This window comes from Pipistrellus hanaki, assembly GCF_964339955.1.
Source record: "Pipistrellus hanaki genome assembly, chromosome: 15".
Classification (NCBI taxonomy): domain Eukaryota; kingdom Metazoa; phylum Chordata; class Mammalia; order Chiroptera; family Vespertilionidae; genus Pipistrellus; species Pipistrellus hanaki.
In genome coordinates, this window is record NC_140517.1 from 45216080 (window position 1) to 45236802 (window position 20723).

Genomic DNA, 20723 nt, shown 5'->3' on the forward strand with positions numbered 1-20723 from the left:
CTCCCCTCTGGCCTCCTCGTCCTTGGGAAAGGGACTCCGGCCACAGAATTAAACCGCAGGTCAGATCATCCCGGTTTAGGCTAAGAGGATCCCAGGGAGTTAATTCCCCAGGAAATGTCCTCAGGCAGAGAGAGGGGACAGCAGCCCCCGAGCCCCGGCCAGGAGCCCCGTCTCTGCCACGCCCTCTGCCGGCTGCACAGGGGAGCCTCCCAGGGGCTGGGCAGGGGCTCCAGGCTCCACCCCCGAACCCCCCAACCCGCCACCCAGGTCCAGGATGCAGAACCTGGAACCAAGGCTGCTCCTGCTGCTGCTGCTGCTGCTTCTTCTTCTTTTTCTTCTTCTTCTTTTTCTTCTTCTTCTTCTTCCTCCCCTTCCTCCCCCCCTCCTCCTCCCTCCTCCCTTCGTCCTTCCCTCCTCCCTTCCTCCCCCTCCTCCCCTTCCTCCCCCTCTTTCCCTCCTCCCCCTCCTCCCCTCTTCCTCCTCCCCTCCTCCCCTCTTCCTCTTCCTCCTCCTCCTCCTCCTCCTCTTCCTCCTCCTCCCCCTCCCTCCTCCCCTCTCCCTGCCAGCAGGAGGCCCTCCCCCTGCAGAGTGCAGCTCCCGCCTTCCTCCCTGTCCTGCTCACATCTGAAATCCAGCAGGAAGATGTGCAGAACGGCCCACCGGCTCCAACAGCCTGTTGCATAGAAGTAAAAAGTTTAAAAGTGGAGTCAGTCCGGCCGGCAAGGCTCAGGATGGACCCTGACCTAGGAACCAGGAGGTCACGTTTGATTCCCGGTCAAGGGCGCCTGCCCAGGTTTCCAGCTGGATCCCCAGTGGGGGGCGTGCAGGAGGCAGCTGCTCCATGATTCTCTCTCATCACTGATGTTCCTCTCTCTCCCCCTCCCCCTTCCTCTCTGAAATCAATAAAAATATATTTTAAAAACACGCACTAAAAGTCTGTGGGGTTATTTTTTTTAAGTAGAATCAGAATAATTATTTCCTGACCCCGTGGTTGGCCAACTGCAGCTCGAGAGCCACATGCGGCTCTTTGGCCCCCTGAGTGTGGCTCTTCCACAAAATACCATGGCCTGGGCGGGTCTATTTGGAAGAAGTGGAGTTAGCAGGAGTTTAAGTTTAAAAAATGTGACTCTCCAAAGAAATTTCAATCGTCGTCCTGTGGCGTCTGGCTCTGTGGACTGATGGGTTTGCCGACCACTGGGCTAACCCATGCCTGAGGCCTCTCCTTGTCCTTCTCCATCCGGAGACCATGGCATTTTACACTTCCTACCCTCCGCTCCCTTTCCCCTCCCTCCACCCTCCTTCCACCTTCGTTTGATCAACAGCGATGCGTGAAGTGCTTGTCATGTGCAAGCTCGTTCCAAGTCCTCCTTCCACCCCCCGCCCCCCTCCCCCCGCCCCGCCCCAAAGCTCAGGAGCTTACACTGTAACGGGAGGAGACAGCCATGGAACCAAGTAAAGGAGCCAATGTAACTGTACGGAGACCGTTAGAAGGTGGTGAGAGATATGGGGGGGGGGGGATGGAACAGAAGAGGGCTGGAGGGGCTCGGGAAACGCAGAGGAGCGGTCATTCCACAGGGCCCCGGCGGGGGGGGTGACTGTGAGCTTCAAGGACGCGGTGCAGGTGCGTGCAAAGGCCCCCGAGCAGGAATGTGCCCGGAGGGCCGCAGGAATGGCCCGGAGGCCAGGGGGCGGGAGAGGGTGGGCGGAGGCGTGGGAGGCACTTAGACAGACGTGAGCCGAGCAGGGACGATGATCCGGGGACAGAAGGTCACCGGGGTGGAGAGCCCTCAGGGCCTTGTTGGGGGGTGGGGATTTTGAGCTTAAAAATAGACTTGTCCGTGCTGACACCGGGCCAGGCCTTGAGATAGGGCCTCATGGCCCCTTCCCAGCACACAGGCCTTCCTTCACAGAACACGGTCAGCTTTCTGAAGAACAGGATGACCCTGTGAACAGCATGGCGTCAATGGCATGACCCTGACGTGGCTTAGGAAAAGCTGTTTTGTCTTGGATTGCTTGCTCTGCAAGAACAGGATGTGGTTACTGGGCTTAAAAGTGATTTCACACAAAGGGTCGGGGCTGCTCTCTGGACTCCCTGCGTGGAGAAAGGCAGAGCAGTCACTGGTTGGCTGGCCGGCTAATAAAGGCTCCCTAAATTTTAATTTTGGTCTGGGCTCCAGTGGTCATTCACTTTCCTCCGCTCCACAACAGGCCTAACAACAGACAACTGTTGGGGGTGGGGGGCCTTGTCCCAGGGTGACCTGTGCTCCCCTAGCACATCGCTGGCCATGCGGTTTGGACCTCCTGAACTTTTCCCGCCTGAAGACAACATCCAGGCCTCCGTTGTATTTCAGCTCCAGGCCCAAAAAGCAGCAAAACAGACAAGGATGACACGGCCTCGGCTACTCTCAGGACCAACTGCACTGCATGGTGACCCCTGTCCTGGAGCCGGCCTGTCAAACAGAGGGGACTCCAACCCTGAGAGGACACACCAGGAAAGCAGCTGGATAATCTATGGAGCTCTTCCCCTGGGACCTCCCCCAAATCTCCACCCTCCACCCCTCAGGATGCAGGACCCATGGTGCTCTCCCTCCCAGGAGCACACCCACAGCTGCCCGTCTCCTCAGGCTCCCCAGGCCTGTTCCCATTTCCTTCCTCGCTCCCCAGCTCGGAGGGCCCTTCTTTGGCCTCTGTCACTTGTTTTCTGAGCCCATGGCTTCAGCACACACTTCCACCTCTGTGATTCTCTTTTCTTCCTCCCTCCCTCCCTTCCTCCCTTCCTTCCTTCCTTCCTTCCTTTCTTCTTTCCTTCCTTCCTTCCTTCCTTCCTTCCTTCCTTCCTTCCTTCCTTCCTCCTTTTAATATATTTCTTTATTTATTTCAGAGAGGAAGTGAGAAGGAGAGAGAGCTAGAAACATCAATGATGAGAGAGAATCATTGATCGGCTGCCTCCTGCACGCCCCCTACTGGGGATAGAACCCACAATCCAGACATGTGCTCTCGACCGGAATCGAACCTGGGACCCTTCAATCCGCAGGCTGATGCTCTGTCCACTGAGCCAAGCCGGCCAGGGCAGCCTCTGTGATTTTCTAAGTAGATGTTTGCTCACGGGTTAAATCTTGGCTCTGAATTCTTTCTCAGCCAGAACTCAAGTTCCGAGGTTGCAGAACCAAAATCCGGTCTGACCCGCGGGTCTAACACCAGGTGCCATTCCGGCTGCCGCCAACAGCAAGGGGTCAGCGTGGGTCAGGGGTTCCATCACGCGAGTGTGTTCTCCAAGGCCGTTTTAAGGATCTCGGAGGGTTCAGAGCAGAGCCTTTCCCAGCTGACGTCTGCCTCCTGTCCCAGCTCCATCCCTCCATCTCTACACCCACCCACCCAGCCCCTCCCTCACGCAGTCGGTATCGTATTTGCTGAGTCCCTACTGTGTGCCTGGCATGGTCAGGTGAGGGAAGTAGAGCACTGATAAGGGACTTGACCTCAAGGAGCTTCTATTTTATTTTAATGTTTTATTTTTATTTATTTATTTTAAATATATATATATATATATATATATATATATATATATATATATATATATAATTGATTTTTTTTTTTTTTTTTACAGAGAGGAAGGGAGAGGAAAAGAGAGTTAGAAACATCGATGAGAGAGAAATATCAATCAGCTGCCTCCTGCACACTCCCCACCGGGGATGTGCCTGCAACCAAGGTACATGCCCTTGCCCGGAATCGAACCTGGGACCTTTCAGTCTGTAGGCCACTGAGCCAAACCAGTTTCAGCAAATGTTTTATTTTTTTTAAGATATATTTTAATTGATTTTAGAAAGGAAGGGAGAGGGAGAGAGAGAAAGTTAGAAAACATCAATGATGAGAGAGAATCCTTAATCGGCTGCCTCCTGCATGCTCCCCTACTGGGGGATCGAATCCACAACCGGGGCATGTGCCCTTGGCCGGAATCGAACCTGGGAGTCTTCAGTCCGCAGACCGACACTCATCTATCCACGGAGCCAAACCAGCTCGGGCAAGGAGCTTATATGTTAGAGCTACACAAGTAAATAGGCTTTTCGGCCATGATGGAAATGTCCTTGATCTGTGCCCTGCATTCTGGCAGTCGCTAGCCGTATGTGGCGATTAAGTATTGCATGTGAGTGTCACCACGCAGGACTGGGGCCCAGAGCAGCCCTGCCTCAGGCCGGCCCATAGTGCGTGGGTTTCTGACTTCTTGCGGGAAAGATTTCACAACATGAGTCCAGGTGGCTGTGAGAGTGCATTCATTAAAGCAGGGACAGCGGCACAGGAAGGGCTTAGGTAGAAGGAGCTACAGGAGGTTCTAGGCGGCAGCTGTCAGCTCGCTGGGAAGTCCGAGCAAAGGGGGCCTTGGAAACCGGATGGGGGGGAGGGGGGGAGGGGTAAACTTGGGACGAGCTGCCGCTGCCTGCTGCTCCCCTGGTTGCAAGTCTCATGGGGACCCTTCGAGTTCTTAGGAGGAAGTAAAGGTCCATGCCCCAGAAAGGGCACGGGCAGCAGTGGTTCTCAACCTTCCTAAAGCCGGGACCCTTTCATACAGCTCCTCATGTGGAGGTGACCCCCCGACCATCAAATTACTTTCATTGCTACTTCATAGCTGTAATTCTGCTGCTGTTAATGAATCGTAATGTAAATATCTGTGTTTTCCGATGGTTTCAGGTGACCCGCGTGTTGAGAACTGCTAGCAGGGTCACCTAAGACCATCGGAAAGCACAGATATTTACATTACGATTCATAACAGTAGCAAAATTACAGCTATGAAGTAGCAATGAAAGTAATGTTATGGCTGGGGGTCAGCACAACATGAGGAGCTGTATGAAAGGGTCGCGGCGTTAGGAAGGTGGAGAACCTCTGTCCTAGAGGGAGCCCACACCGATATCTCTTATCTTACGGCTTTTATCTCCCTCCTGCAGGTGAGAATCTCAGAGGAGGGTTTCGGGAGAATATTCATCAGCTCTCCAGGTGTGTTTTTTTTTTTTTTTTTTTTTAAATATATTTTGTTGATTTCTTACAGAGAGGAAGGGAGAGAGATAGAGAGCTAGAAACGTCGATGAGAGAAACATCGAACAGCTGCCTCTTGCACACCCCCTACCGGGGATGTGCCCGCAACCAATGTACATGCCCTTGACCGGAATCGAACCTGGGACCTTTCAGTCCGCAGACCGACGCTCTACCACTGAGCCAAACCGGCTTCGGCCTCCAGGTGTGTTTTTAATAGGCAGAGGCATCCAAATGAGCGTGGAGTGGAGTTTGGGATTATTCTTTGGTAGGCTTTGCCATTTCAGTTTTATCTTGGGTCTGGTCTGGCTCTGGTGGGTTTTTAAAATATATATATACTTTATTGATTTTTTTACAGAGAGGAAGGGAGAGGAACAGAGAGCCAGAAACATCAATGAGAGAGGGAAATATCAACCAGCTGCCTCCTACACACTCCCTACCAGGGATGTGCCTGCAACCAATGTTCATGCTCTTGACCAGAATTAAACCTGGGACCCTTCAGTCCACAGGCCGACGCTCTATCCACTGAGCCAAACTGGTTTCGGCTCCGGTGGGGTTTTATGATCTCCCTGCCTTCCCCTGTCCTTGGGTTCGGCCGGCACCGGTGGCATTACCCGGGCCTCTGTTCTCTCTCTCCCACCCGGGGGCTAAGCTCTGTGTCCTCTGGTTGGGAGGAGAGAGATAAACTGTTTGCTCTCACGTGTCCTTGGCGAAGGGAGCAAAGTCTCGCGATTCACCAGCCGGCCGCGCTTCGTTCCAGTGGTTTGGCCTTGTTAGCTATCTGTCTCCATCCCTCCATGCCACCTGCCCAGCAGTATTCCCAGCTTCTCGCTATCCTGCCTCGTGGTGAGTGAGGCTGAGACACGGATTTAAAACATTTATTTTATTGAATTAAGTTAATAACATTTCATTCATCAGTTATTGATCTGATGGATGTGTGAAGTGACTCTTATGAATCTGACCTCCACGCCTGTGTCTCCCGTGCCATAAGCCTGGGCTATTCTAGGTCCTGGAGACAGCCCGGCGACAAGGTGTTCCCTTCCTTGGAGCTTACAGCCCAGGGCGAGGGGAGAAGAGAAGAATAATTACTCAAGAGAAGTTCAGAGCAGGAAGGTGCTTTGAGGAAGATGAAGTGCCGTGGTGAGATACCAAGGGAAGTGGGGGAGGAGGCAGGATGGTTGAATCAGCTGGAGTAAAGGAGGAGGGAGGAGTAGAGGGATGGAGAGAGGAGGAGGGACAGGAGGAAGAGGAGGAAAAGAAGAGAAGGGGAGGGAAAGAGGAGGAAGAAAAGGAGGAGGAGGAGAGGAAGGGGAGGAGAGGGTATGGGAGAGGGAAGGGAGGAGGGGGAAGGGGGCCCTGGCCAGTGTGGTCCAGTTGGTTGAGCGCCGTCCTGTGCATTGAAATGTCGCCTGTCAGGTCAGGGCACATGCCCAGGGTCTTGATTCCCCCAGCCAGGGTGATTGTGGGAGGCAACTGATGGATATTTCTCTCGCACACCGGTGTTTCTCTCTTCCTCTCCCTCTCTCTCTAAAAGAAAATCAATAAAGACATATTTAAAAAAAAAAAAAGAAGAAGAAGAAGAAGAAGAGGAGAGGGAGAGGCAGAAAAGAAGGAGGGAAGCGGGGGGGGGGGGGAAGGACAACAAGAGGCTACATCTGGGCTCGCAGGGAGACAGATTCTGTCATCGATTATTGATGCCTGCCACGGTCGTGGGGAAGGCGTCACTGAGGCAGTCTTGCAATGAATTTTCTACCCTTCGTTTACGTACTAGTTTTATTTATTGATGATTTCATAAGGACCTACGAATGCCCCACCCAAACCTGTGATTTTTTTTTTTCCAAAGAAGAAGCGTGAGGCTGCACTGACTTCTGAGGCTCCCTGGACTGACAATCTGATCTCCCCACGCAGCCACCATGCCCTCGCACCCCTCACCACATCGCTCCTTCTAGGAAGCAGAAAGGGCAGCCCGAGTTCATGTTCAGGGGGGCCCTTTATAGGTGTCTGGGTCACACTCCCCCTTCGTTTTTCACCGGTGACCGAGGCTAAGATTAAGCGAGATAGCGGGCAGGGTATTTCTAAAGGTGATCAGCGCAGCGTGAAAGATGACACGAAATGACGAAGCTGGCCCCACACTTCCTCTTCCTCAGGAGATGGTCCTGCTCCCCTGGAAAAGAAAACCCAGAGTCAGCGTTTAGGCAACAGGTATGCCTGGACTCACATTGCAATATAAACGGTATTGATGTTCGAGCATTGTGACACCCCTCCCCTGGCACCAGCATTTGGACACTGCCAGAAACCAGTCATTGTCTCGCTAATAGAAAGAGGCTGGTCAACCTTGAAGCTCTGAAAGGTCAGAGCCAACCACTCCCTATCTAACTGAGACGATGGTAACTGAGGCAACTTCTCCATCTTGTAATCATGTAAATCCTTACTGATATGATAATCCGCTTATTACCTGCCTAAGGGCTATGGGTGTTTCCCAAAGCTGCTTAAAGGTACTGGGTGTATCCCATAGCAGCCTCAATAAAAGGGATAGCAAGGCCAGAGCCCAGTGGTAGTCTTCCAACTAGAGGTTGACTCCCGTCTGGCCCATTTGTCCCAAATTAACTCTTTTCTAGTCTCTCTCTTCATTTTAGTGTGCGGCCTCCCCCAGAAACCGGACCCTGAGTGGGCCCTGAATCACGAGGGTCATATTAAGGGTTCCACAGGACACCTCCCCCCTCCCCTGGCTCCTGGGAGCCAGCCAGTCGAAGAAAGACCCCTGAGGGCCTCAGCTCTGTTGTGGGAGGTGTGGTGGGAGAGGGACCTGCAAGAAGCGAGTTCTGCTCTGACGGGTGGGTTGGAGGATGGGCCCTGAACATATTCTCAGTCTCAGACACAGACTGGGGACCATGGTGGGTGTTTCTGAAGAGCCACCTGGTTAAGATGGCACCAGGGAGTTCACACCAGGAGTTCACACCAGGAGCCCACAAACTGGAGTTCACACCCATCCTTGCCCTTCTCCATCCAGGGGAGAGAGTTTTCACTGCCAGGCCACCATAGAGGAGGAGCCATGGATGCTGGCATCCCCCCATGAGCCACGCAAATGAGGGCGATAAGGAGAAACAGCACCAGTGTTCTCCATCCTGTCAGTGGAGCTTGGTCCACACACCTCATGGAAGGACTTCTTTTTACACTTAAACCCCAGAATGCCAGTGGGTCTGGGGATAATGCAGGGGGTCTGGAGAGAATGAAGCCAGGAGGGACTCAGGAGGGAAAAAAGGAGGAGAGAGCTGGTCCTGCAGAGAGAGTTGGGGGGGGGGGGGCCAGAGGACCAGGAAGAAACGGGGACCCCGCCTGTCCCTCGGTTAGCCCCGCAGCATTGTGGGTAGCAGACCGACCACACAGGAGGGCTGCCCGGGACCGGAAGGCCGTCTTTCCCCAACAGCTCTGGCTGGAGGAATCGCACGATCCTACTCGCTCACACTCAGAGCTCCCGGACCCACACTTGGAATTCTGGGTCGGCACAGCTTCGCCCACCTCCTGCTCTCCTGCCTGGCACTGCACCCCGATGTCTCCCAGCTTCTCATGTGGGAAGTTGCCCTCATGCATCCCTCCCTCCCACCCTTCTTCTTTCTCCCCCCCCCCCAACACACACACACACACACACTCCATCTGGTCTCCGGGGGAGGCAGCTCGCCTGGCTGGGAACCTGGGCAGATGGCACACGCTGGGAGGAAAGGATCCCACCTTCCCATCAACGGTGCACCCACCCACCCCAGCCCCCCTCCCCCATGCTTCCTGACCCACGTTCACATCAGCCACGCCCCAGGCTTGGCCCCTGCGCCCGCCTTCCCTGCGGGAGGCACCCAGGCACCCCCTCCCCTCCACACACACACACATACACACACACACACACACACACACACACACGCACGCACACGCACGCACCTCGTCTTACCGGGCGTCAGCAGTACACCCAGGTGCGGTCCTGGTCGTAGTTGTAGGAGGCGGCGCACCACAGGAGGTTCTTCTTGGAGCCTTTGCGGGTGCAGTTGAAGTAATTCTTGTTCTTGTATTTGAAGGGGAAGTGGCAGGGGGAGCCGGGCACCGGGGAGGTGACCCCTTGGAGAAGAAGGAGACCAGGAGGTGTTATCCCCGGGCCTTTGTGAAAGAGCAGGCGTGTGGTGTGGGCCCAGCCCTGGCTCCCGGGGAGGGGAAACGCTGGCCTAGACCAGTGGTCGGCAAACTCATTCCTCAACAGAGCCAAATGTCAACAGGACAACGATTGAAGTGTCTTTGGAGAGCCACATTTTTTAAACTTAAACTTCTTCTAACGCCACTTCTTCACAATAGACTCGCCCAGGCCGTGGTGTTTTGTGGAAGAGCCACGCTCCAGGGGCCAAAGAGCCGCATGTGGCTCGAGAGCCCCAGTTTGCTGACCACAGGGCTAGACCATTGTCTGCTGCCAAGGCCAAGCTCCTAAGAGTCACCCGATTCTCTAGCTCAGCGTCAGCACACTTCCTGAAAAGAGCCAGGTGGTGCAGCTTTGAGCATCACGCAGTGTTTGCCACCATCTCCATGCCACCATTGTGGCGGGAAGGCAGCCACAGACAATCCGTAAGCAATGGGCATGTCTGCGAGCCAGTGAGACTTTACATACGGACCCTGGATTTTGTTCTGTTTTTGTTAGTCCTCACCCGAGAACACTTTCCCCATTGGGTTTGAGAGAGAGAGAGAGAGAGAGAGAGAGAGAGAGAGAGAGGTGAGACATATCAATTGGTTGCCTCCTGCAGGCACCCCAACTGAACTGTGTATTGAACTTGCAACCCAGGTATGTGCCCTTGGCTGGGAATTGAACCCATGACCCCCTGGTGCATGGGCTGACGCTTTAATGACTGAGGTGGACCCTGAATTTTGAATTGCATGTCATTTTCACCTGTCACAAAATGGGATTCTTCTTCCTCTTCTTTTTTAAAGCATACACAAACATGTAAGAACTATCATTGGATCGGGGGCTGTATGAAAAGAAGCATTTGTCCAGCCCTGGCCAGGTTAGTCAGCTGGTTAGAGCATCACTTGATACACCAAGGTTGTGGGTTCAATCCCGGGCAGGGCACGCATAAGAATGAACCAATGAATGCATAAATAAGTGAAACAATAAATTGACATTTCTCTCTCTCCCCTTCTCTCCTTCTCTCTCTCTAAAAAAACAAAAACAAAAAATTTAATTTAACAAAGAAAGTGTCAAAGCCAGTTTGGCTCAGTGGATAGAGTGTCGGCCTGCGGACTGAGGGATCCCGGGTTCGATTCCAGTTAAGGGCATGTACCTTGGTTGCGGGCACATCCCCAGTGGGAGGTGTGCAGGAGGCAACTGATCGATGTTTCTCTCTCATTGATGTTTCTAGTTCTCTGTATCCTTTCCTCTCTGTAAAAAAATCAATAAAATATATAAAAAAATAAAAAAAAAGAAAGAAAGAAGAGTTCGTCTAGATTCACCTCATAGGTGGGAGTTTGCAGATGGCTGCTGTAGGGAAATATAACTTTGATTGATTTCCTATCTGCTATGGGTTGGAGGGCCCAACCCTGTAACTGATAGAAGATTGATGTGTTGTGAATAATTTTGGCTCAATAGAGATGTCAATAATTTCTACCTGGCAGATAGTTTAACCCCAAAGGTTTGATAGCTCTTTAGATGTGAATGTATTTTATATCTAAGTTAGCAATCTTGTTTCTGCTCGGCATTCTTTTCTTCACTGATCATATCATTTCAGTGAAGAAATCTGTCCTTTGAACTGGTTTTCTTACCCTTCTAGTTTTCTTACTAATAGACGGGGGGCTTGGTGTACAAATGCATGCACCAGTGGGGTCCCTCAGCCTGAATTGTGGAATCGGGTTGAAATTGGCTCTCTGACATCCCCTGAGGGGTCCCGGATTGTGAGAGGGTGCAGGCCAGGCTGAGGGACCCCACCAGTGCATGATTAGGGCTGGGGAGGGGCATGGGAGGTTGGCCAGCTGGGGAGGGACCGTGGGAGGGCTCCAGGGCCTGCCTGGCTTGTCTTGATCAGTCCCCATTGGATGGACCATAGCAATAAGTTAATCTACCGGTTGGAGCATCTACCACCTGGTACACGGTACACGTCACTCACGGTTGAGTGAGTTTAGCATATCATTAGTATATTATGTTTTGATTGGTTGAGTGGCCAACTGGTCGACTGGACACTTAGCATATTAGATTTTATTATATAGGATTAAAAAAAAACCTTAAATAGGACAGTGTTTCTCAATGGTTAGAGTTTGCCTCATACACTGAAGGGTCTCAGGTTCAATTCCAGGTCAAGGGCATGTGCCTGGATTGCAGTGCAATATTTGGCCCTGGTTGGAGCACACGTGGGAGGCAACCTATTGATGTGTCTCTCACATCAATGTTTCTCTCTCCCCACTCTCTCCCTCCCTTCCACTCGCTCTATAAGAAAAAAAAAAAATCAATGGAAAAAATATCCTTGGGTGAGGATTAACAAAACAAAACAAAACAAGGCAAAAAAAAAAAAACACAAACAAACACCCTTAAAAGTCATATTTATGCTACTTGTTCATCAAACCAATGAGTTGAGGACTCTGCCTCATTCTCTCCCCAGAGCCCCGCACAGTGACTGGCTCACATGGGGCTGGAGGGGCGTCTGTTGAGTAAATAAAGGAAGGGTCTGCCCCGCCCACCCGGTTCCCACGCCCCGGATTACTGGTGTCGGCACAGAAGCTCCACAGCCCGTCCTTGTCCATGTTCTCTGTGGTGGGACACCAGAGCTTGTTGTCGTCGTTCTCGACGCACTCGGAGATCACGTTATTTCTGTAGACGGAGGGGAAGATGCAGGACTTGCTGAGGGCGTTTCCCCCGAACTCTGGAAAACGACCGGACAGAGGCTACGGGTCAAGAAGACGGGACCCATCATCGCACACCGGCGACGGGCCTCACTTTGTCTCACGAAAGGCGATTTAATATTGAGCACGCCCAAGCAACTTCCGGAGATGTCATTATTTCCGCTTTACAGAGAAGTAAAGTATCATTTCCACACGGTTTACTGTCTACGTTCATAAGGCTTTCTTGTTCCACGGGCTTCATCAATAGGACTCTACTGGTCTAAGACATTCTTGTCCGGGAAGATCAAAGTTGCAAATATTGTAACCTTCAAGAATTTCCCGAAAAAACCATTTAAATAAACATCAGACCTTTCAATATTTCTTTTTCTTTCTCTTTTTCTTTTTATTTAATAAAAGCTATTGTGCCTATTGGATAACTGTCTTTAATTTTCCTAAAATATATTCTATTGATTTTCTACAGAGAGGAAGAGAGAGGGATAGAGAGTTAGAAACATCAATGAGAGAGAAACATTGACCAGCTGCCTCCTGCACACCCCCTACTGGGGATGTGCCCACAACCCAAGGTACATGCCCTTGACCGGAATCAAACCTGGGACCCTTCAGTCCGCAGGCCGACGCTCTATCCACTGAGCCATACCGGTTTCGGCAGACCTTTCAACTTTTCAATAAATTATATCAAGAAGACTATTGACTCATCAACAGTAATTGAAAAATAAAATTTAAAAAATTTAAAAGACTATTTACTATTTAAGATACTTTGAATCCTTCTCGGAAACATCACTTTGCCATCACTTTGCCATAATATAGTTCTAAACTATATTATTACGCATCCCCAATCCTCGTCACATCCCCACGTTGAAAGACACCTCCCCCCAAAAAACCTAATTAACATCCTGGCTCTGCTCTCCTCCCTCCGAGGTGCTATTAAGACCCTGCCAAGGTGGTGCTCGCCCTCACGTTGTATGCAATACACTCAGCATTGCCTAATGAAAGGCTGCTTTGGTGGGTTCTGTGGGAAGCCAGAATCACTCTAAGAGGCCTGGCCTGGGTTTAGAGGCAGAGGGAAAGCGAGAGGGGGAGAAACAAAGGGAGAGGGAGATGGGCAGGGAGAGGGAAAAGGAGAGGGATAGGGACAGGGACAGGGACAGGGACAGGGACAGGGACAGGGAAAGGGAGAGTGAGAAGGAAGAAAGAAGAGAGAGAGTGAGAGTGAGAGAGGGAGAGGGAGATGGAAAGGGAGAGGGAGAGGGAAAGGGAAAGGGAGAAGGAGAGGAAGAGGAAGAAGGAGAGAGAGAGGGACAGGGACAGGGAGAAGGAAGAAAGGGAGAGAGGGAGGGAAAGGGAGAGGGACAGGAAGAGGAATTAAGTGATTAAGAAAACAATTTCTGAAACTGAGACTTCCTGGAATCAAATCACAGTTTTGCCATTTAACAACCGAATATCTTTGAGCCTCAGTTGCGCCATCTGCAAAATGGGGTTGTTCAGGCATATAAATGAGTTCTTGCATGTGACGTTCCTAGAACAATGCCAGGCACACAGCAAATGCTCACTAAAAGTTCACTATCTTATGACCATTATATTTGTATTATCTGATGTGCCCAAGATCACACAGCTGGTAAGTGGTCACAGCAGGAGTAACACTCTGGTCTGACTTCAAAGCCCATTTCCTGACCACCGGCTCCGATGATAGGCAAGGTGGAGAACTCCTATTTCTTAGGCATGTGGTATGTTTGAAACACAGCGACCTATCGTTTATGAAAATGATCTCTAACCTTTAAAAAAACAAACAAACAAACAAACAAAAACATCTTGAAGTCAGCCTTCGTATCCTCATTTTTCAGGTCGCAAATGGACCCAGAGATTTAATAACTTTCCTCGTGTCCTAGAGGAAGCCAGAGCTAAAGAGTCCCTTTTCTTCCAGGACCCATTCTTGGGCATCGGTTTGGTGATTAAAGCAAATTCTAGTTGCTGTAACCCACTACCACCTCCATTCTCTTGACATTGTTGTGTAAATGCGGGCTCTGACTAATCAGTAGTTGTAGATAATCAGAGTGCTTTGTAGGAGAGTTCTAGGAACTAACTTTAAAAGATACAGACTCGGCCGAAACAGGTGTGGCTCAGTGGATAGAGCATCGGCCTGCGTTCTGAAGGGTCCCAGGTTTAATTCTGGTCAAGGGCATGTACCTTGGTTGCGGGCGCGTCCCCTGTGGGGGGTGTGCAGGAGGGAGCTGATCAACGTTTCTCTCTCATTGATATTTCTGTCTATCCCTCTCCCTTCCTCTCTGTGAAAAATCAATAAAATATATATTTTTTTAAAAAAATAAAAGATACGGACGCGGACCTGTGTTGGGAAATGTGTTGACCTTCCACTGTAAGACCAGGATGACATAAAACGAGGATGACCAAAACCAGAAGGATGCACACCAGACCCTCACCTGACCAGTTTCAAGGACCAAGGGAGGATCGGCTGTGCTGGTCTGAACTTAGTCCCCATAACAGAGAACTCTCAACCCTCGGTCTCTCTGTTCTGTTTTCCCTCTCTCTCCTTGTCCAAACCTCTGTCTGCACTGGGAGGTTGAGGTGGTCTTGGGGATGAGCGTCCTCGATCTTCTCAGGTTGCCGGCTCTTAAATAAACCACTCTCCCTCTCACCGGCTCCCGTCCGGTGAGCCCTGGTGCCTGTTACCGTGACTCTCTGAGGGGACCCTGCACCTGCCACCATCCCATCACAAGGACCACTGACCTCCACTCTCCCCTCCACCACGCTCCCCACCCTTGGTCCCGGCCTCACCGTTCACCTGGCAGTATTTCCACTGCTTCATCTCATCGAAGCTGGAGGTGACCGAGCACCACAGCCTCCCAAAGATGCTGCCGTCCTTGATGCAGCTGTTGTAGGACTTTCTCCGATAGATGAAGGGGAAGATGCATCGTGGGTAATCTGTATGGAATGCATGTGGGAGGCAACCAATCGATGCAAGAAAGACACATCCATGTTTCTCTCTCTCCCCCCCACCTCCATCCCTTCCCTCCACACTCTAGAAACCAACAGAAGAAAATATCCTTGGGTGAGGCTTAACAAAAAGAATGTAAACAAAATCCCTTCCCCCCCGCCCCCCTTATTAATTTAAAAAATTAAGAAAAGGATAAAGAATACAATGGTCGCTGAAACCGATTTGGCTCAGTGGATAGAGCGTCGACCTGAGGACTGAAGGGTCCTGGGTTCAATTCCAGTCAAGGGCATGTGCCTTGGTTGTGGGCACATCCCCAGTAGGGGGTGTGGAAGAGGCAGCTGATCAATGTTTCTCTCTCATCGATGTTTCTAACTCTCTATCCCTCTCTCTTCCTTTCTGTAAAAAAAAAAAGAAAAAAATCAATAATCAATAAAATATATATTTTTAAAAATACAATGGTCGACTTGTTGCAGTCCCTCCATTCAGAGAGCAATCTCTTGGTGAACCTTGTGACTCATCATTACCATTATGTTTAGTTTCGGGCCATTTTCCACGCTCACATGTACATGATAACCTGTCTGCAAAAAATATACGTACACTCACACTGTCTCTTTTGTGGTCCATGATTTACAGAAACCCCCAGATGGCTCCACTCACCTTCCACCAAGCACAGCTTCCAGTGCCTGTCGTACACCGCTCTGGTGGCACACCAGGGGGCGATGCTGTCCCTTCTGGTGCAAGAGAAGTGGAGAGCCCCCTTGTAGATGAACGGGAAGACACAGGCCGCCTTGCCAACTGAAGCACAGAAGACAAAACAGGAGGGGATGGCTTGATTCTTGCAAGAGTTAAACCATATGCAAATGTAAACTACTAGTTCTTTTTTTAAATCACGGCTCAATTCCCCATCAAGGGTATATACCTGGGCAGCTGGTTCACTCCTTGCACCCTTTATGGGGCACGTGTGGAAGGCAACCAGTCAACCTATCTCTCTCTCTCTCTCTCTCTCTCTCTCTCTCTCTCTCTCTCTCTCTCTTTCTCTCTCTCTCTCTTTCCCTCCCTCCTTTCTTTCCTCCCTTCCACTACCTCTGAAAGCAATAGAAAAAATATCCTTAGGTGAGGATTAACAAACAGCCCCAACTGGTTTGGCCTGTGGTCTGAAAGGTCCCAGGTTCGATTCTGGTCAGTAGGTGCAGGCACATCCCCAATACAGGGTGTGCAGGAGGCAGCTGATTGATGTTCCTCTCTCATCGATGTTTTTAACTGTCTCTCTCTCTTCTTCTCTGTAAAAAAAAATCAATAAAATATATTAAAACAAACAAACAAAATGATGGCTCATACAATCTGGGCAGAAATGGTGTTCATTTTCTGGCAAAAAACAAACAAACAACAACAACAAAAACAAAAAAAAAAAAAACGCAAAAACAACGTCCCAAGCAAACCTTGGTGCCCGAGCTTCCTGTCCGCCAGCTGACAGGAGAGAGGCGTGATGACCCTCCCCAGCGGACACCAGACAATGCCTGCAGCCATTTTCGGAGGTTACCACTGGGAGCGGGAACTGGGAGCTGTGCTTCTGAAGCTACTGGGCAGAGACCAGGGATGTTGCTAAAGATATCCCCAGGCACAGGGCAGCCCCCCAGAGCGAAGAGCCATCAGCCCAAGTGCCAGGAGGGCCAAGGCTGGAAACTCTGATAAAGAGGCCCCAATACAGAATGCTGACGCACCTCCCTCCCCTCTCCATCCTCGGGCCTCACCCGGGATGGTGGGGCCACACAGCAGAAGGACCTGGTGTCTCTGAATCACACCGAAATCGCACCAAACACCCACACGGAAGTGCCAGATGAGTCCGACTGGAACCCCGATTTGGCTCTGCCGCTGACATGCGGGAGCTGTTTGTTATAACAGCTGGTCTGTTACTCATACAGGCGGACAAGACACAAGCCCCTGTCTGCAACCCAGCAGTGCCCTCTCGCTCTGGACCAGACCCTCACCCTGTGTAACCTGGCCGTGACCATGACAGGGAGAAGGCGGCTCTGGGACAGAAAGGGAAAGGTAGAACTCTGTCATTGCGCCTCACCAATGGGGGGCGCCATTAGGCTCCTTAGCAAATGCTGCCTTTCCTACCGCGGGGCCTCAGAACGGCGTGGTCTTGGTTTTTGCCGAGTGTAAAGAGTTCAGCTTTAGAAAGCACTCGGCAGGGTGCCTGGAGCGTGGCTGCTGCTCAGCAAATGTCAGCTCCCATCATCGTCCTCATTGTCACGACCGTCAATGACTTTCCTCAGTGATGGGCATCCCTGGGCTAATGGGATGCCGGCGGTGAGGGGCAGGCAGGCAGATGCCCTCTGTGCACAGCGTTAAGGCTGTCCTTGGGAGCTGTTAGTAAGAATCAACACAGCCCTAGCCGGCCTGGCTCAGTGGATAGAGCGTCGGTCTGCGAACTGAAAAGGTCCCAGGTTCGATTCCGGTCAAGGGCATGTACCTTGGTTGCGGGCACATCCCCTGTAAGGGAGCGTGCAGGAGGCAGCTGATCGATGTTTCTCTCTCATGGATGTTTCTGACTCTCTCCCCCTCCCTTCCTCTCTGTAAAAAAATCAATAAGATATATTTTTTTAAAAAAGAATCAACACATAACACACCCTATTAGCCACCTGCCAAGTAGTCCAGCAGATGGTCTAACCGTCTTAGCTGGGTTAAATCCTCCATCAGCCGGGCCCCGCTGCCCTCCCTGTCCTCACGCCCTCATGGACATGGCCTTGACCTCACTCCACACTCTTTCCTGCCTTTGGGGGTTTTGCTCACGGCCCCCATCCTGCCCCGAGTGGCCTTCTTCTCTTCCCAGCTTTACCTCCTGCTTCTCCCCCAGGAAGACTTAGCCCCGTCTGCATTAATACTCTTCTCACTCTCAGAGTCCTCTGAGCTGGTCTCTGAACATGTACTCACCAATTTTTAAAAGAACATAACCATTTGCTTTTGTGTTTATCACTCCTATTCACTGTGAGCTCTCTGAATATAAGGCCTGACTTAAAAAAATAAATATATATATATATATATATATATATATATATATATATATATATATATAATTGATTTTTTTACAGAGAAGAAGGGAGAGGGAGAGAGAGTAAAAAACATAGGTGAGAGAGAAACATCGACCAGCTGCCTCCTACACATCCTGCAACCAAGATATGTGCCCTTCACCGGAATTGAACCTGGGACCCTTGAGTCTGCAGGCCGACTCTCTATCCCCTGAGCCAAACTGGTTTCGGCAAGGCTTGACCTTTTTTTAAAAAAAGATATTTTTATTCATTTCAGACAGGAAGTGAGAGGGAGAGTGATTGGCTGCCTCCTCACACCTCCTACTGGAGATGGAGCCTGAAACCCCGGAGCATGTACCCTTGACCGGAATCAAACCTGGACCCTTCAGTCTGCAGGCTGGTGCTCTATCCACTGAGCCACACTGACAAGGTAAGGCCTGGCTTTTATTTGTTGCTTTGTGTCTGGCCTGTAGTATTGTGACTGGCACTTAGAAATCACTGGACAAATATGTGCACTATAAATGAGCTTATCAGTATGTACAGAGGGGAATTGGGGGTACTGAGTTTCAGCACCGGAATGTGGGTGTAGGCTCAGGAAGGCTGACCAGAAGGAGACCCATAAGTGGAAAAGCTGACATTTAATCAGACACATTGTCCCCTGTGTGAATGGATTGGGTTGTTTGAATAATGATTTGCTTTTGTATTAATTGAACCCAGACCTTCTCTCTAGGGGAAGGTTCGTATGCCCTCCTCCTTCTGGTAGAGACTGCAGTGTGTTCACCAAAACCAGCTTCATTTCCCTCCCAAATGCTCTGATGAACTACACTACCCAGACTTCCTTGCAGCTAAGCATTATGGGAGTGAGTTCTGGCTGGTGGAAATGGGAAGGAGCTATGAATGTTACTTCCTGGCCTGGCCAAGAATAGGCTCTCATCCAAAGTCCTCTAGACTCTCTTGGTCTTTGTCTGTCGGCCAGAGGCAGAGCATCCACAGGGCATCCTGAAGTTCGTGGGGAGGTGGAACCCCAAGAGGAAAGAAGCTGGATCCCTGCCCACGAGAGGCACCCTCATTGGATTTTACAGGAGCAAGGAATGAAATGTTTTTTGGGGGAAGCTTCTGATACTTGGGAGTTTGTTACAACCGCTGTTCCCAGTAACCTGATAAACACATTCTTTAAAGATCCAAACCCAGGGCTGCATGGACACGAGTGCTTGCCTGGTGGCCCCAAGTTAGGAATCTCTGGAACGTAGAATGTGATCATTGACACGCCCCCAAAACGGAAAGCAGGATCTCAAAGAGAGGTTTGTCCAGCCAGGCTCACGGCGGTATTGTTTGCAAAAGCCAAAAGGTGGAAGCCCCCCGAGAGTCCATCGGTGGGTGCATGGAGAAACAGGATGTGGTGCATACGCAGACCGTGGAATGTTATGCAGCTTTAAAAGGAAAACAAATGCTGACACGTGCTACCTCATGGACAGACACGGAGGACATTATGCTGAGGGAAGTGAGCCGGTCACAAAAGGACCAATGCACACGATTCCCTTTCTCTGAGGCCCCCGGAGGCGTGGACCTCGTAGAGACAGGAAGTCAGATGGTGGTGGTCAGAGTCTGGGGGGTGGGGCGTGGAATAGAAGGTGTTGAATGAGGACAAGGTGAAGAGTCCTGGATTTTGGTTGCCCAACAGTGTGAATGTACTGAACACTACGCAGCTGTGCACGTCAACGTGATTGAGAGGGTAAACTTTATGTTCTGTGTATTCTACTACAAGTAAAAAGATAATGTCAAGGGAAGGTTTAAGTTATGCAATGAAGTTAAAAATAATGTAAATGACCTCCAGTCAATTGAAATTATAGAGCCCCCTCCTTATAAAAATTTTAACTTATTTTAGAGAGGGAGGAGGGGAAGGAGAGAGAGAATATCAATGTGAGAGAGAAACATCCATTGGTTGCCTTTCGCTATACACACCCCAACTGGGGATCGAACCCGCAACCTAGGTGTGCACCTGACTGGGAGTCAAACCCATGAGCTTTTGGGGCAGGAGACAATGCTCCAGCTGACTGAGCCACACCAGCCAGGGATAGAGCTCCCCCCCCCACCCCCCTTTAAATGGACATAGTATTTGCATTCCCCCTGCCATATACTGAGCATCTTGAAAGATGCTTGTGTCCATTCTATTTAGTTTTCCCTTCCTTCCTTTTTTCCTTCCTTCTTTCCTTCCTTCGTTCCTCCCTCCCTCCCTTTCTCTTCCTTCCTTCCTTCCTTCCACCTCCCTCTCCCTCTCTCTCTCTCTCTCTCTCTCTCTCTCTCTCTCTCTCTCTCTCTCTCTCTTTCTTTCTGTTTTCAAAATAGCCCCATGAGGTAAATGCCTCTGCTCCTCTTCAGCGAGTTGAGAAGTGACCTCAGAGAGGTTGCATTGCTTGATCAAGGTCACACGGAGCAAACGGGTCCAAGCCCCAGTCTGTCAGGTTCCTACCAAGCCTTCTTGGACTCAGGAATCATTGCTTTTGGCCCCAATCCCCGCCCCCAACCCCACCACTTTCCAGGACACTCACCTCCACCTGTCTGGCAGGAGTAGAGGAGGCAGGCCATCCAGCCCAGCAGGCAGGTGGACCAGCGGGTCATCTCGGCCAGCCCCTTCTCCCTGCATCGAAGGAAGAAACATCGGTGCCCCCGTGGCCCCTGCCCTCTCCCACCAACACCCACGTTCAATGCCCTGCCTGCCCTCCCCTCTGCCGTGACGATTCGCTGGGACCACAGAGCAGAGCAGGTGACACCCACTGAGTTCCACGCACAGGACTCTACGTGCGTTAAACTCCTGGCCATGGCCCAAGGACCTAGATGCTGTTATGACCCCCATACATAGA

General features: G+C 50.9%; 1 protein-coding gene and 1 long non-coding RNA gene across 2 annotated transcripts in view; one reads left to right on the forward strand and one right to left on the reverse strand.

Moving 5' to 3' along the window:
* The window catches only part of LOC311633534, a 176790-nt gene that overhangs the window by 13416 nt on the left and 142651 nt on the right, over positions 1–20723 (forward strand). The gene's annotated exons all lie outside the window — the stretch shown is intronic.
* Positions 8969–20481, reverse strand: ELSPBP1 (epididymal sperm binding protein 1; the record flags this gene model as incomplete). The annotated part of the gene is made up of 5 exons (XM_084906839.1): positions 8969–9126; positions 11742–11900; positions 14671–14817; positions 15488–15625; positions 20412–20481. The coding sequence occupies 5 exons, from the start codon at positions 20479–20481 to the stop codon at positions 8969–8971; spliced, it is 672 nt and encodes a 223-aa protein (XP_084762965.1).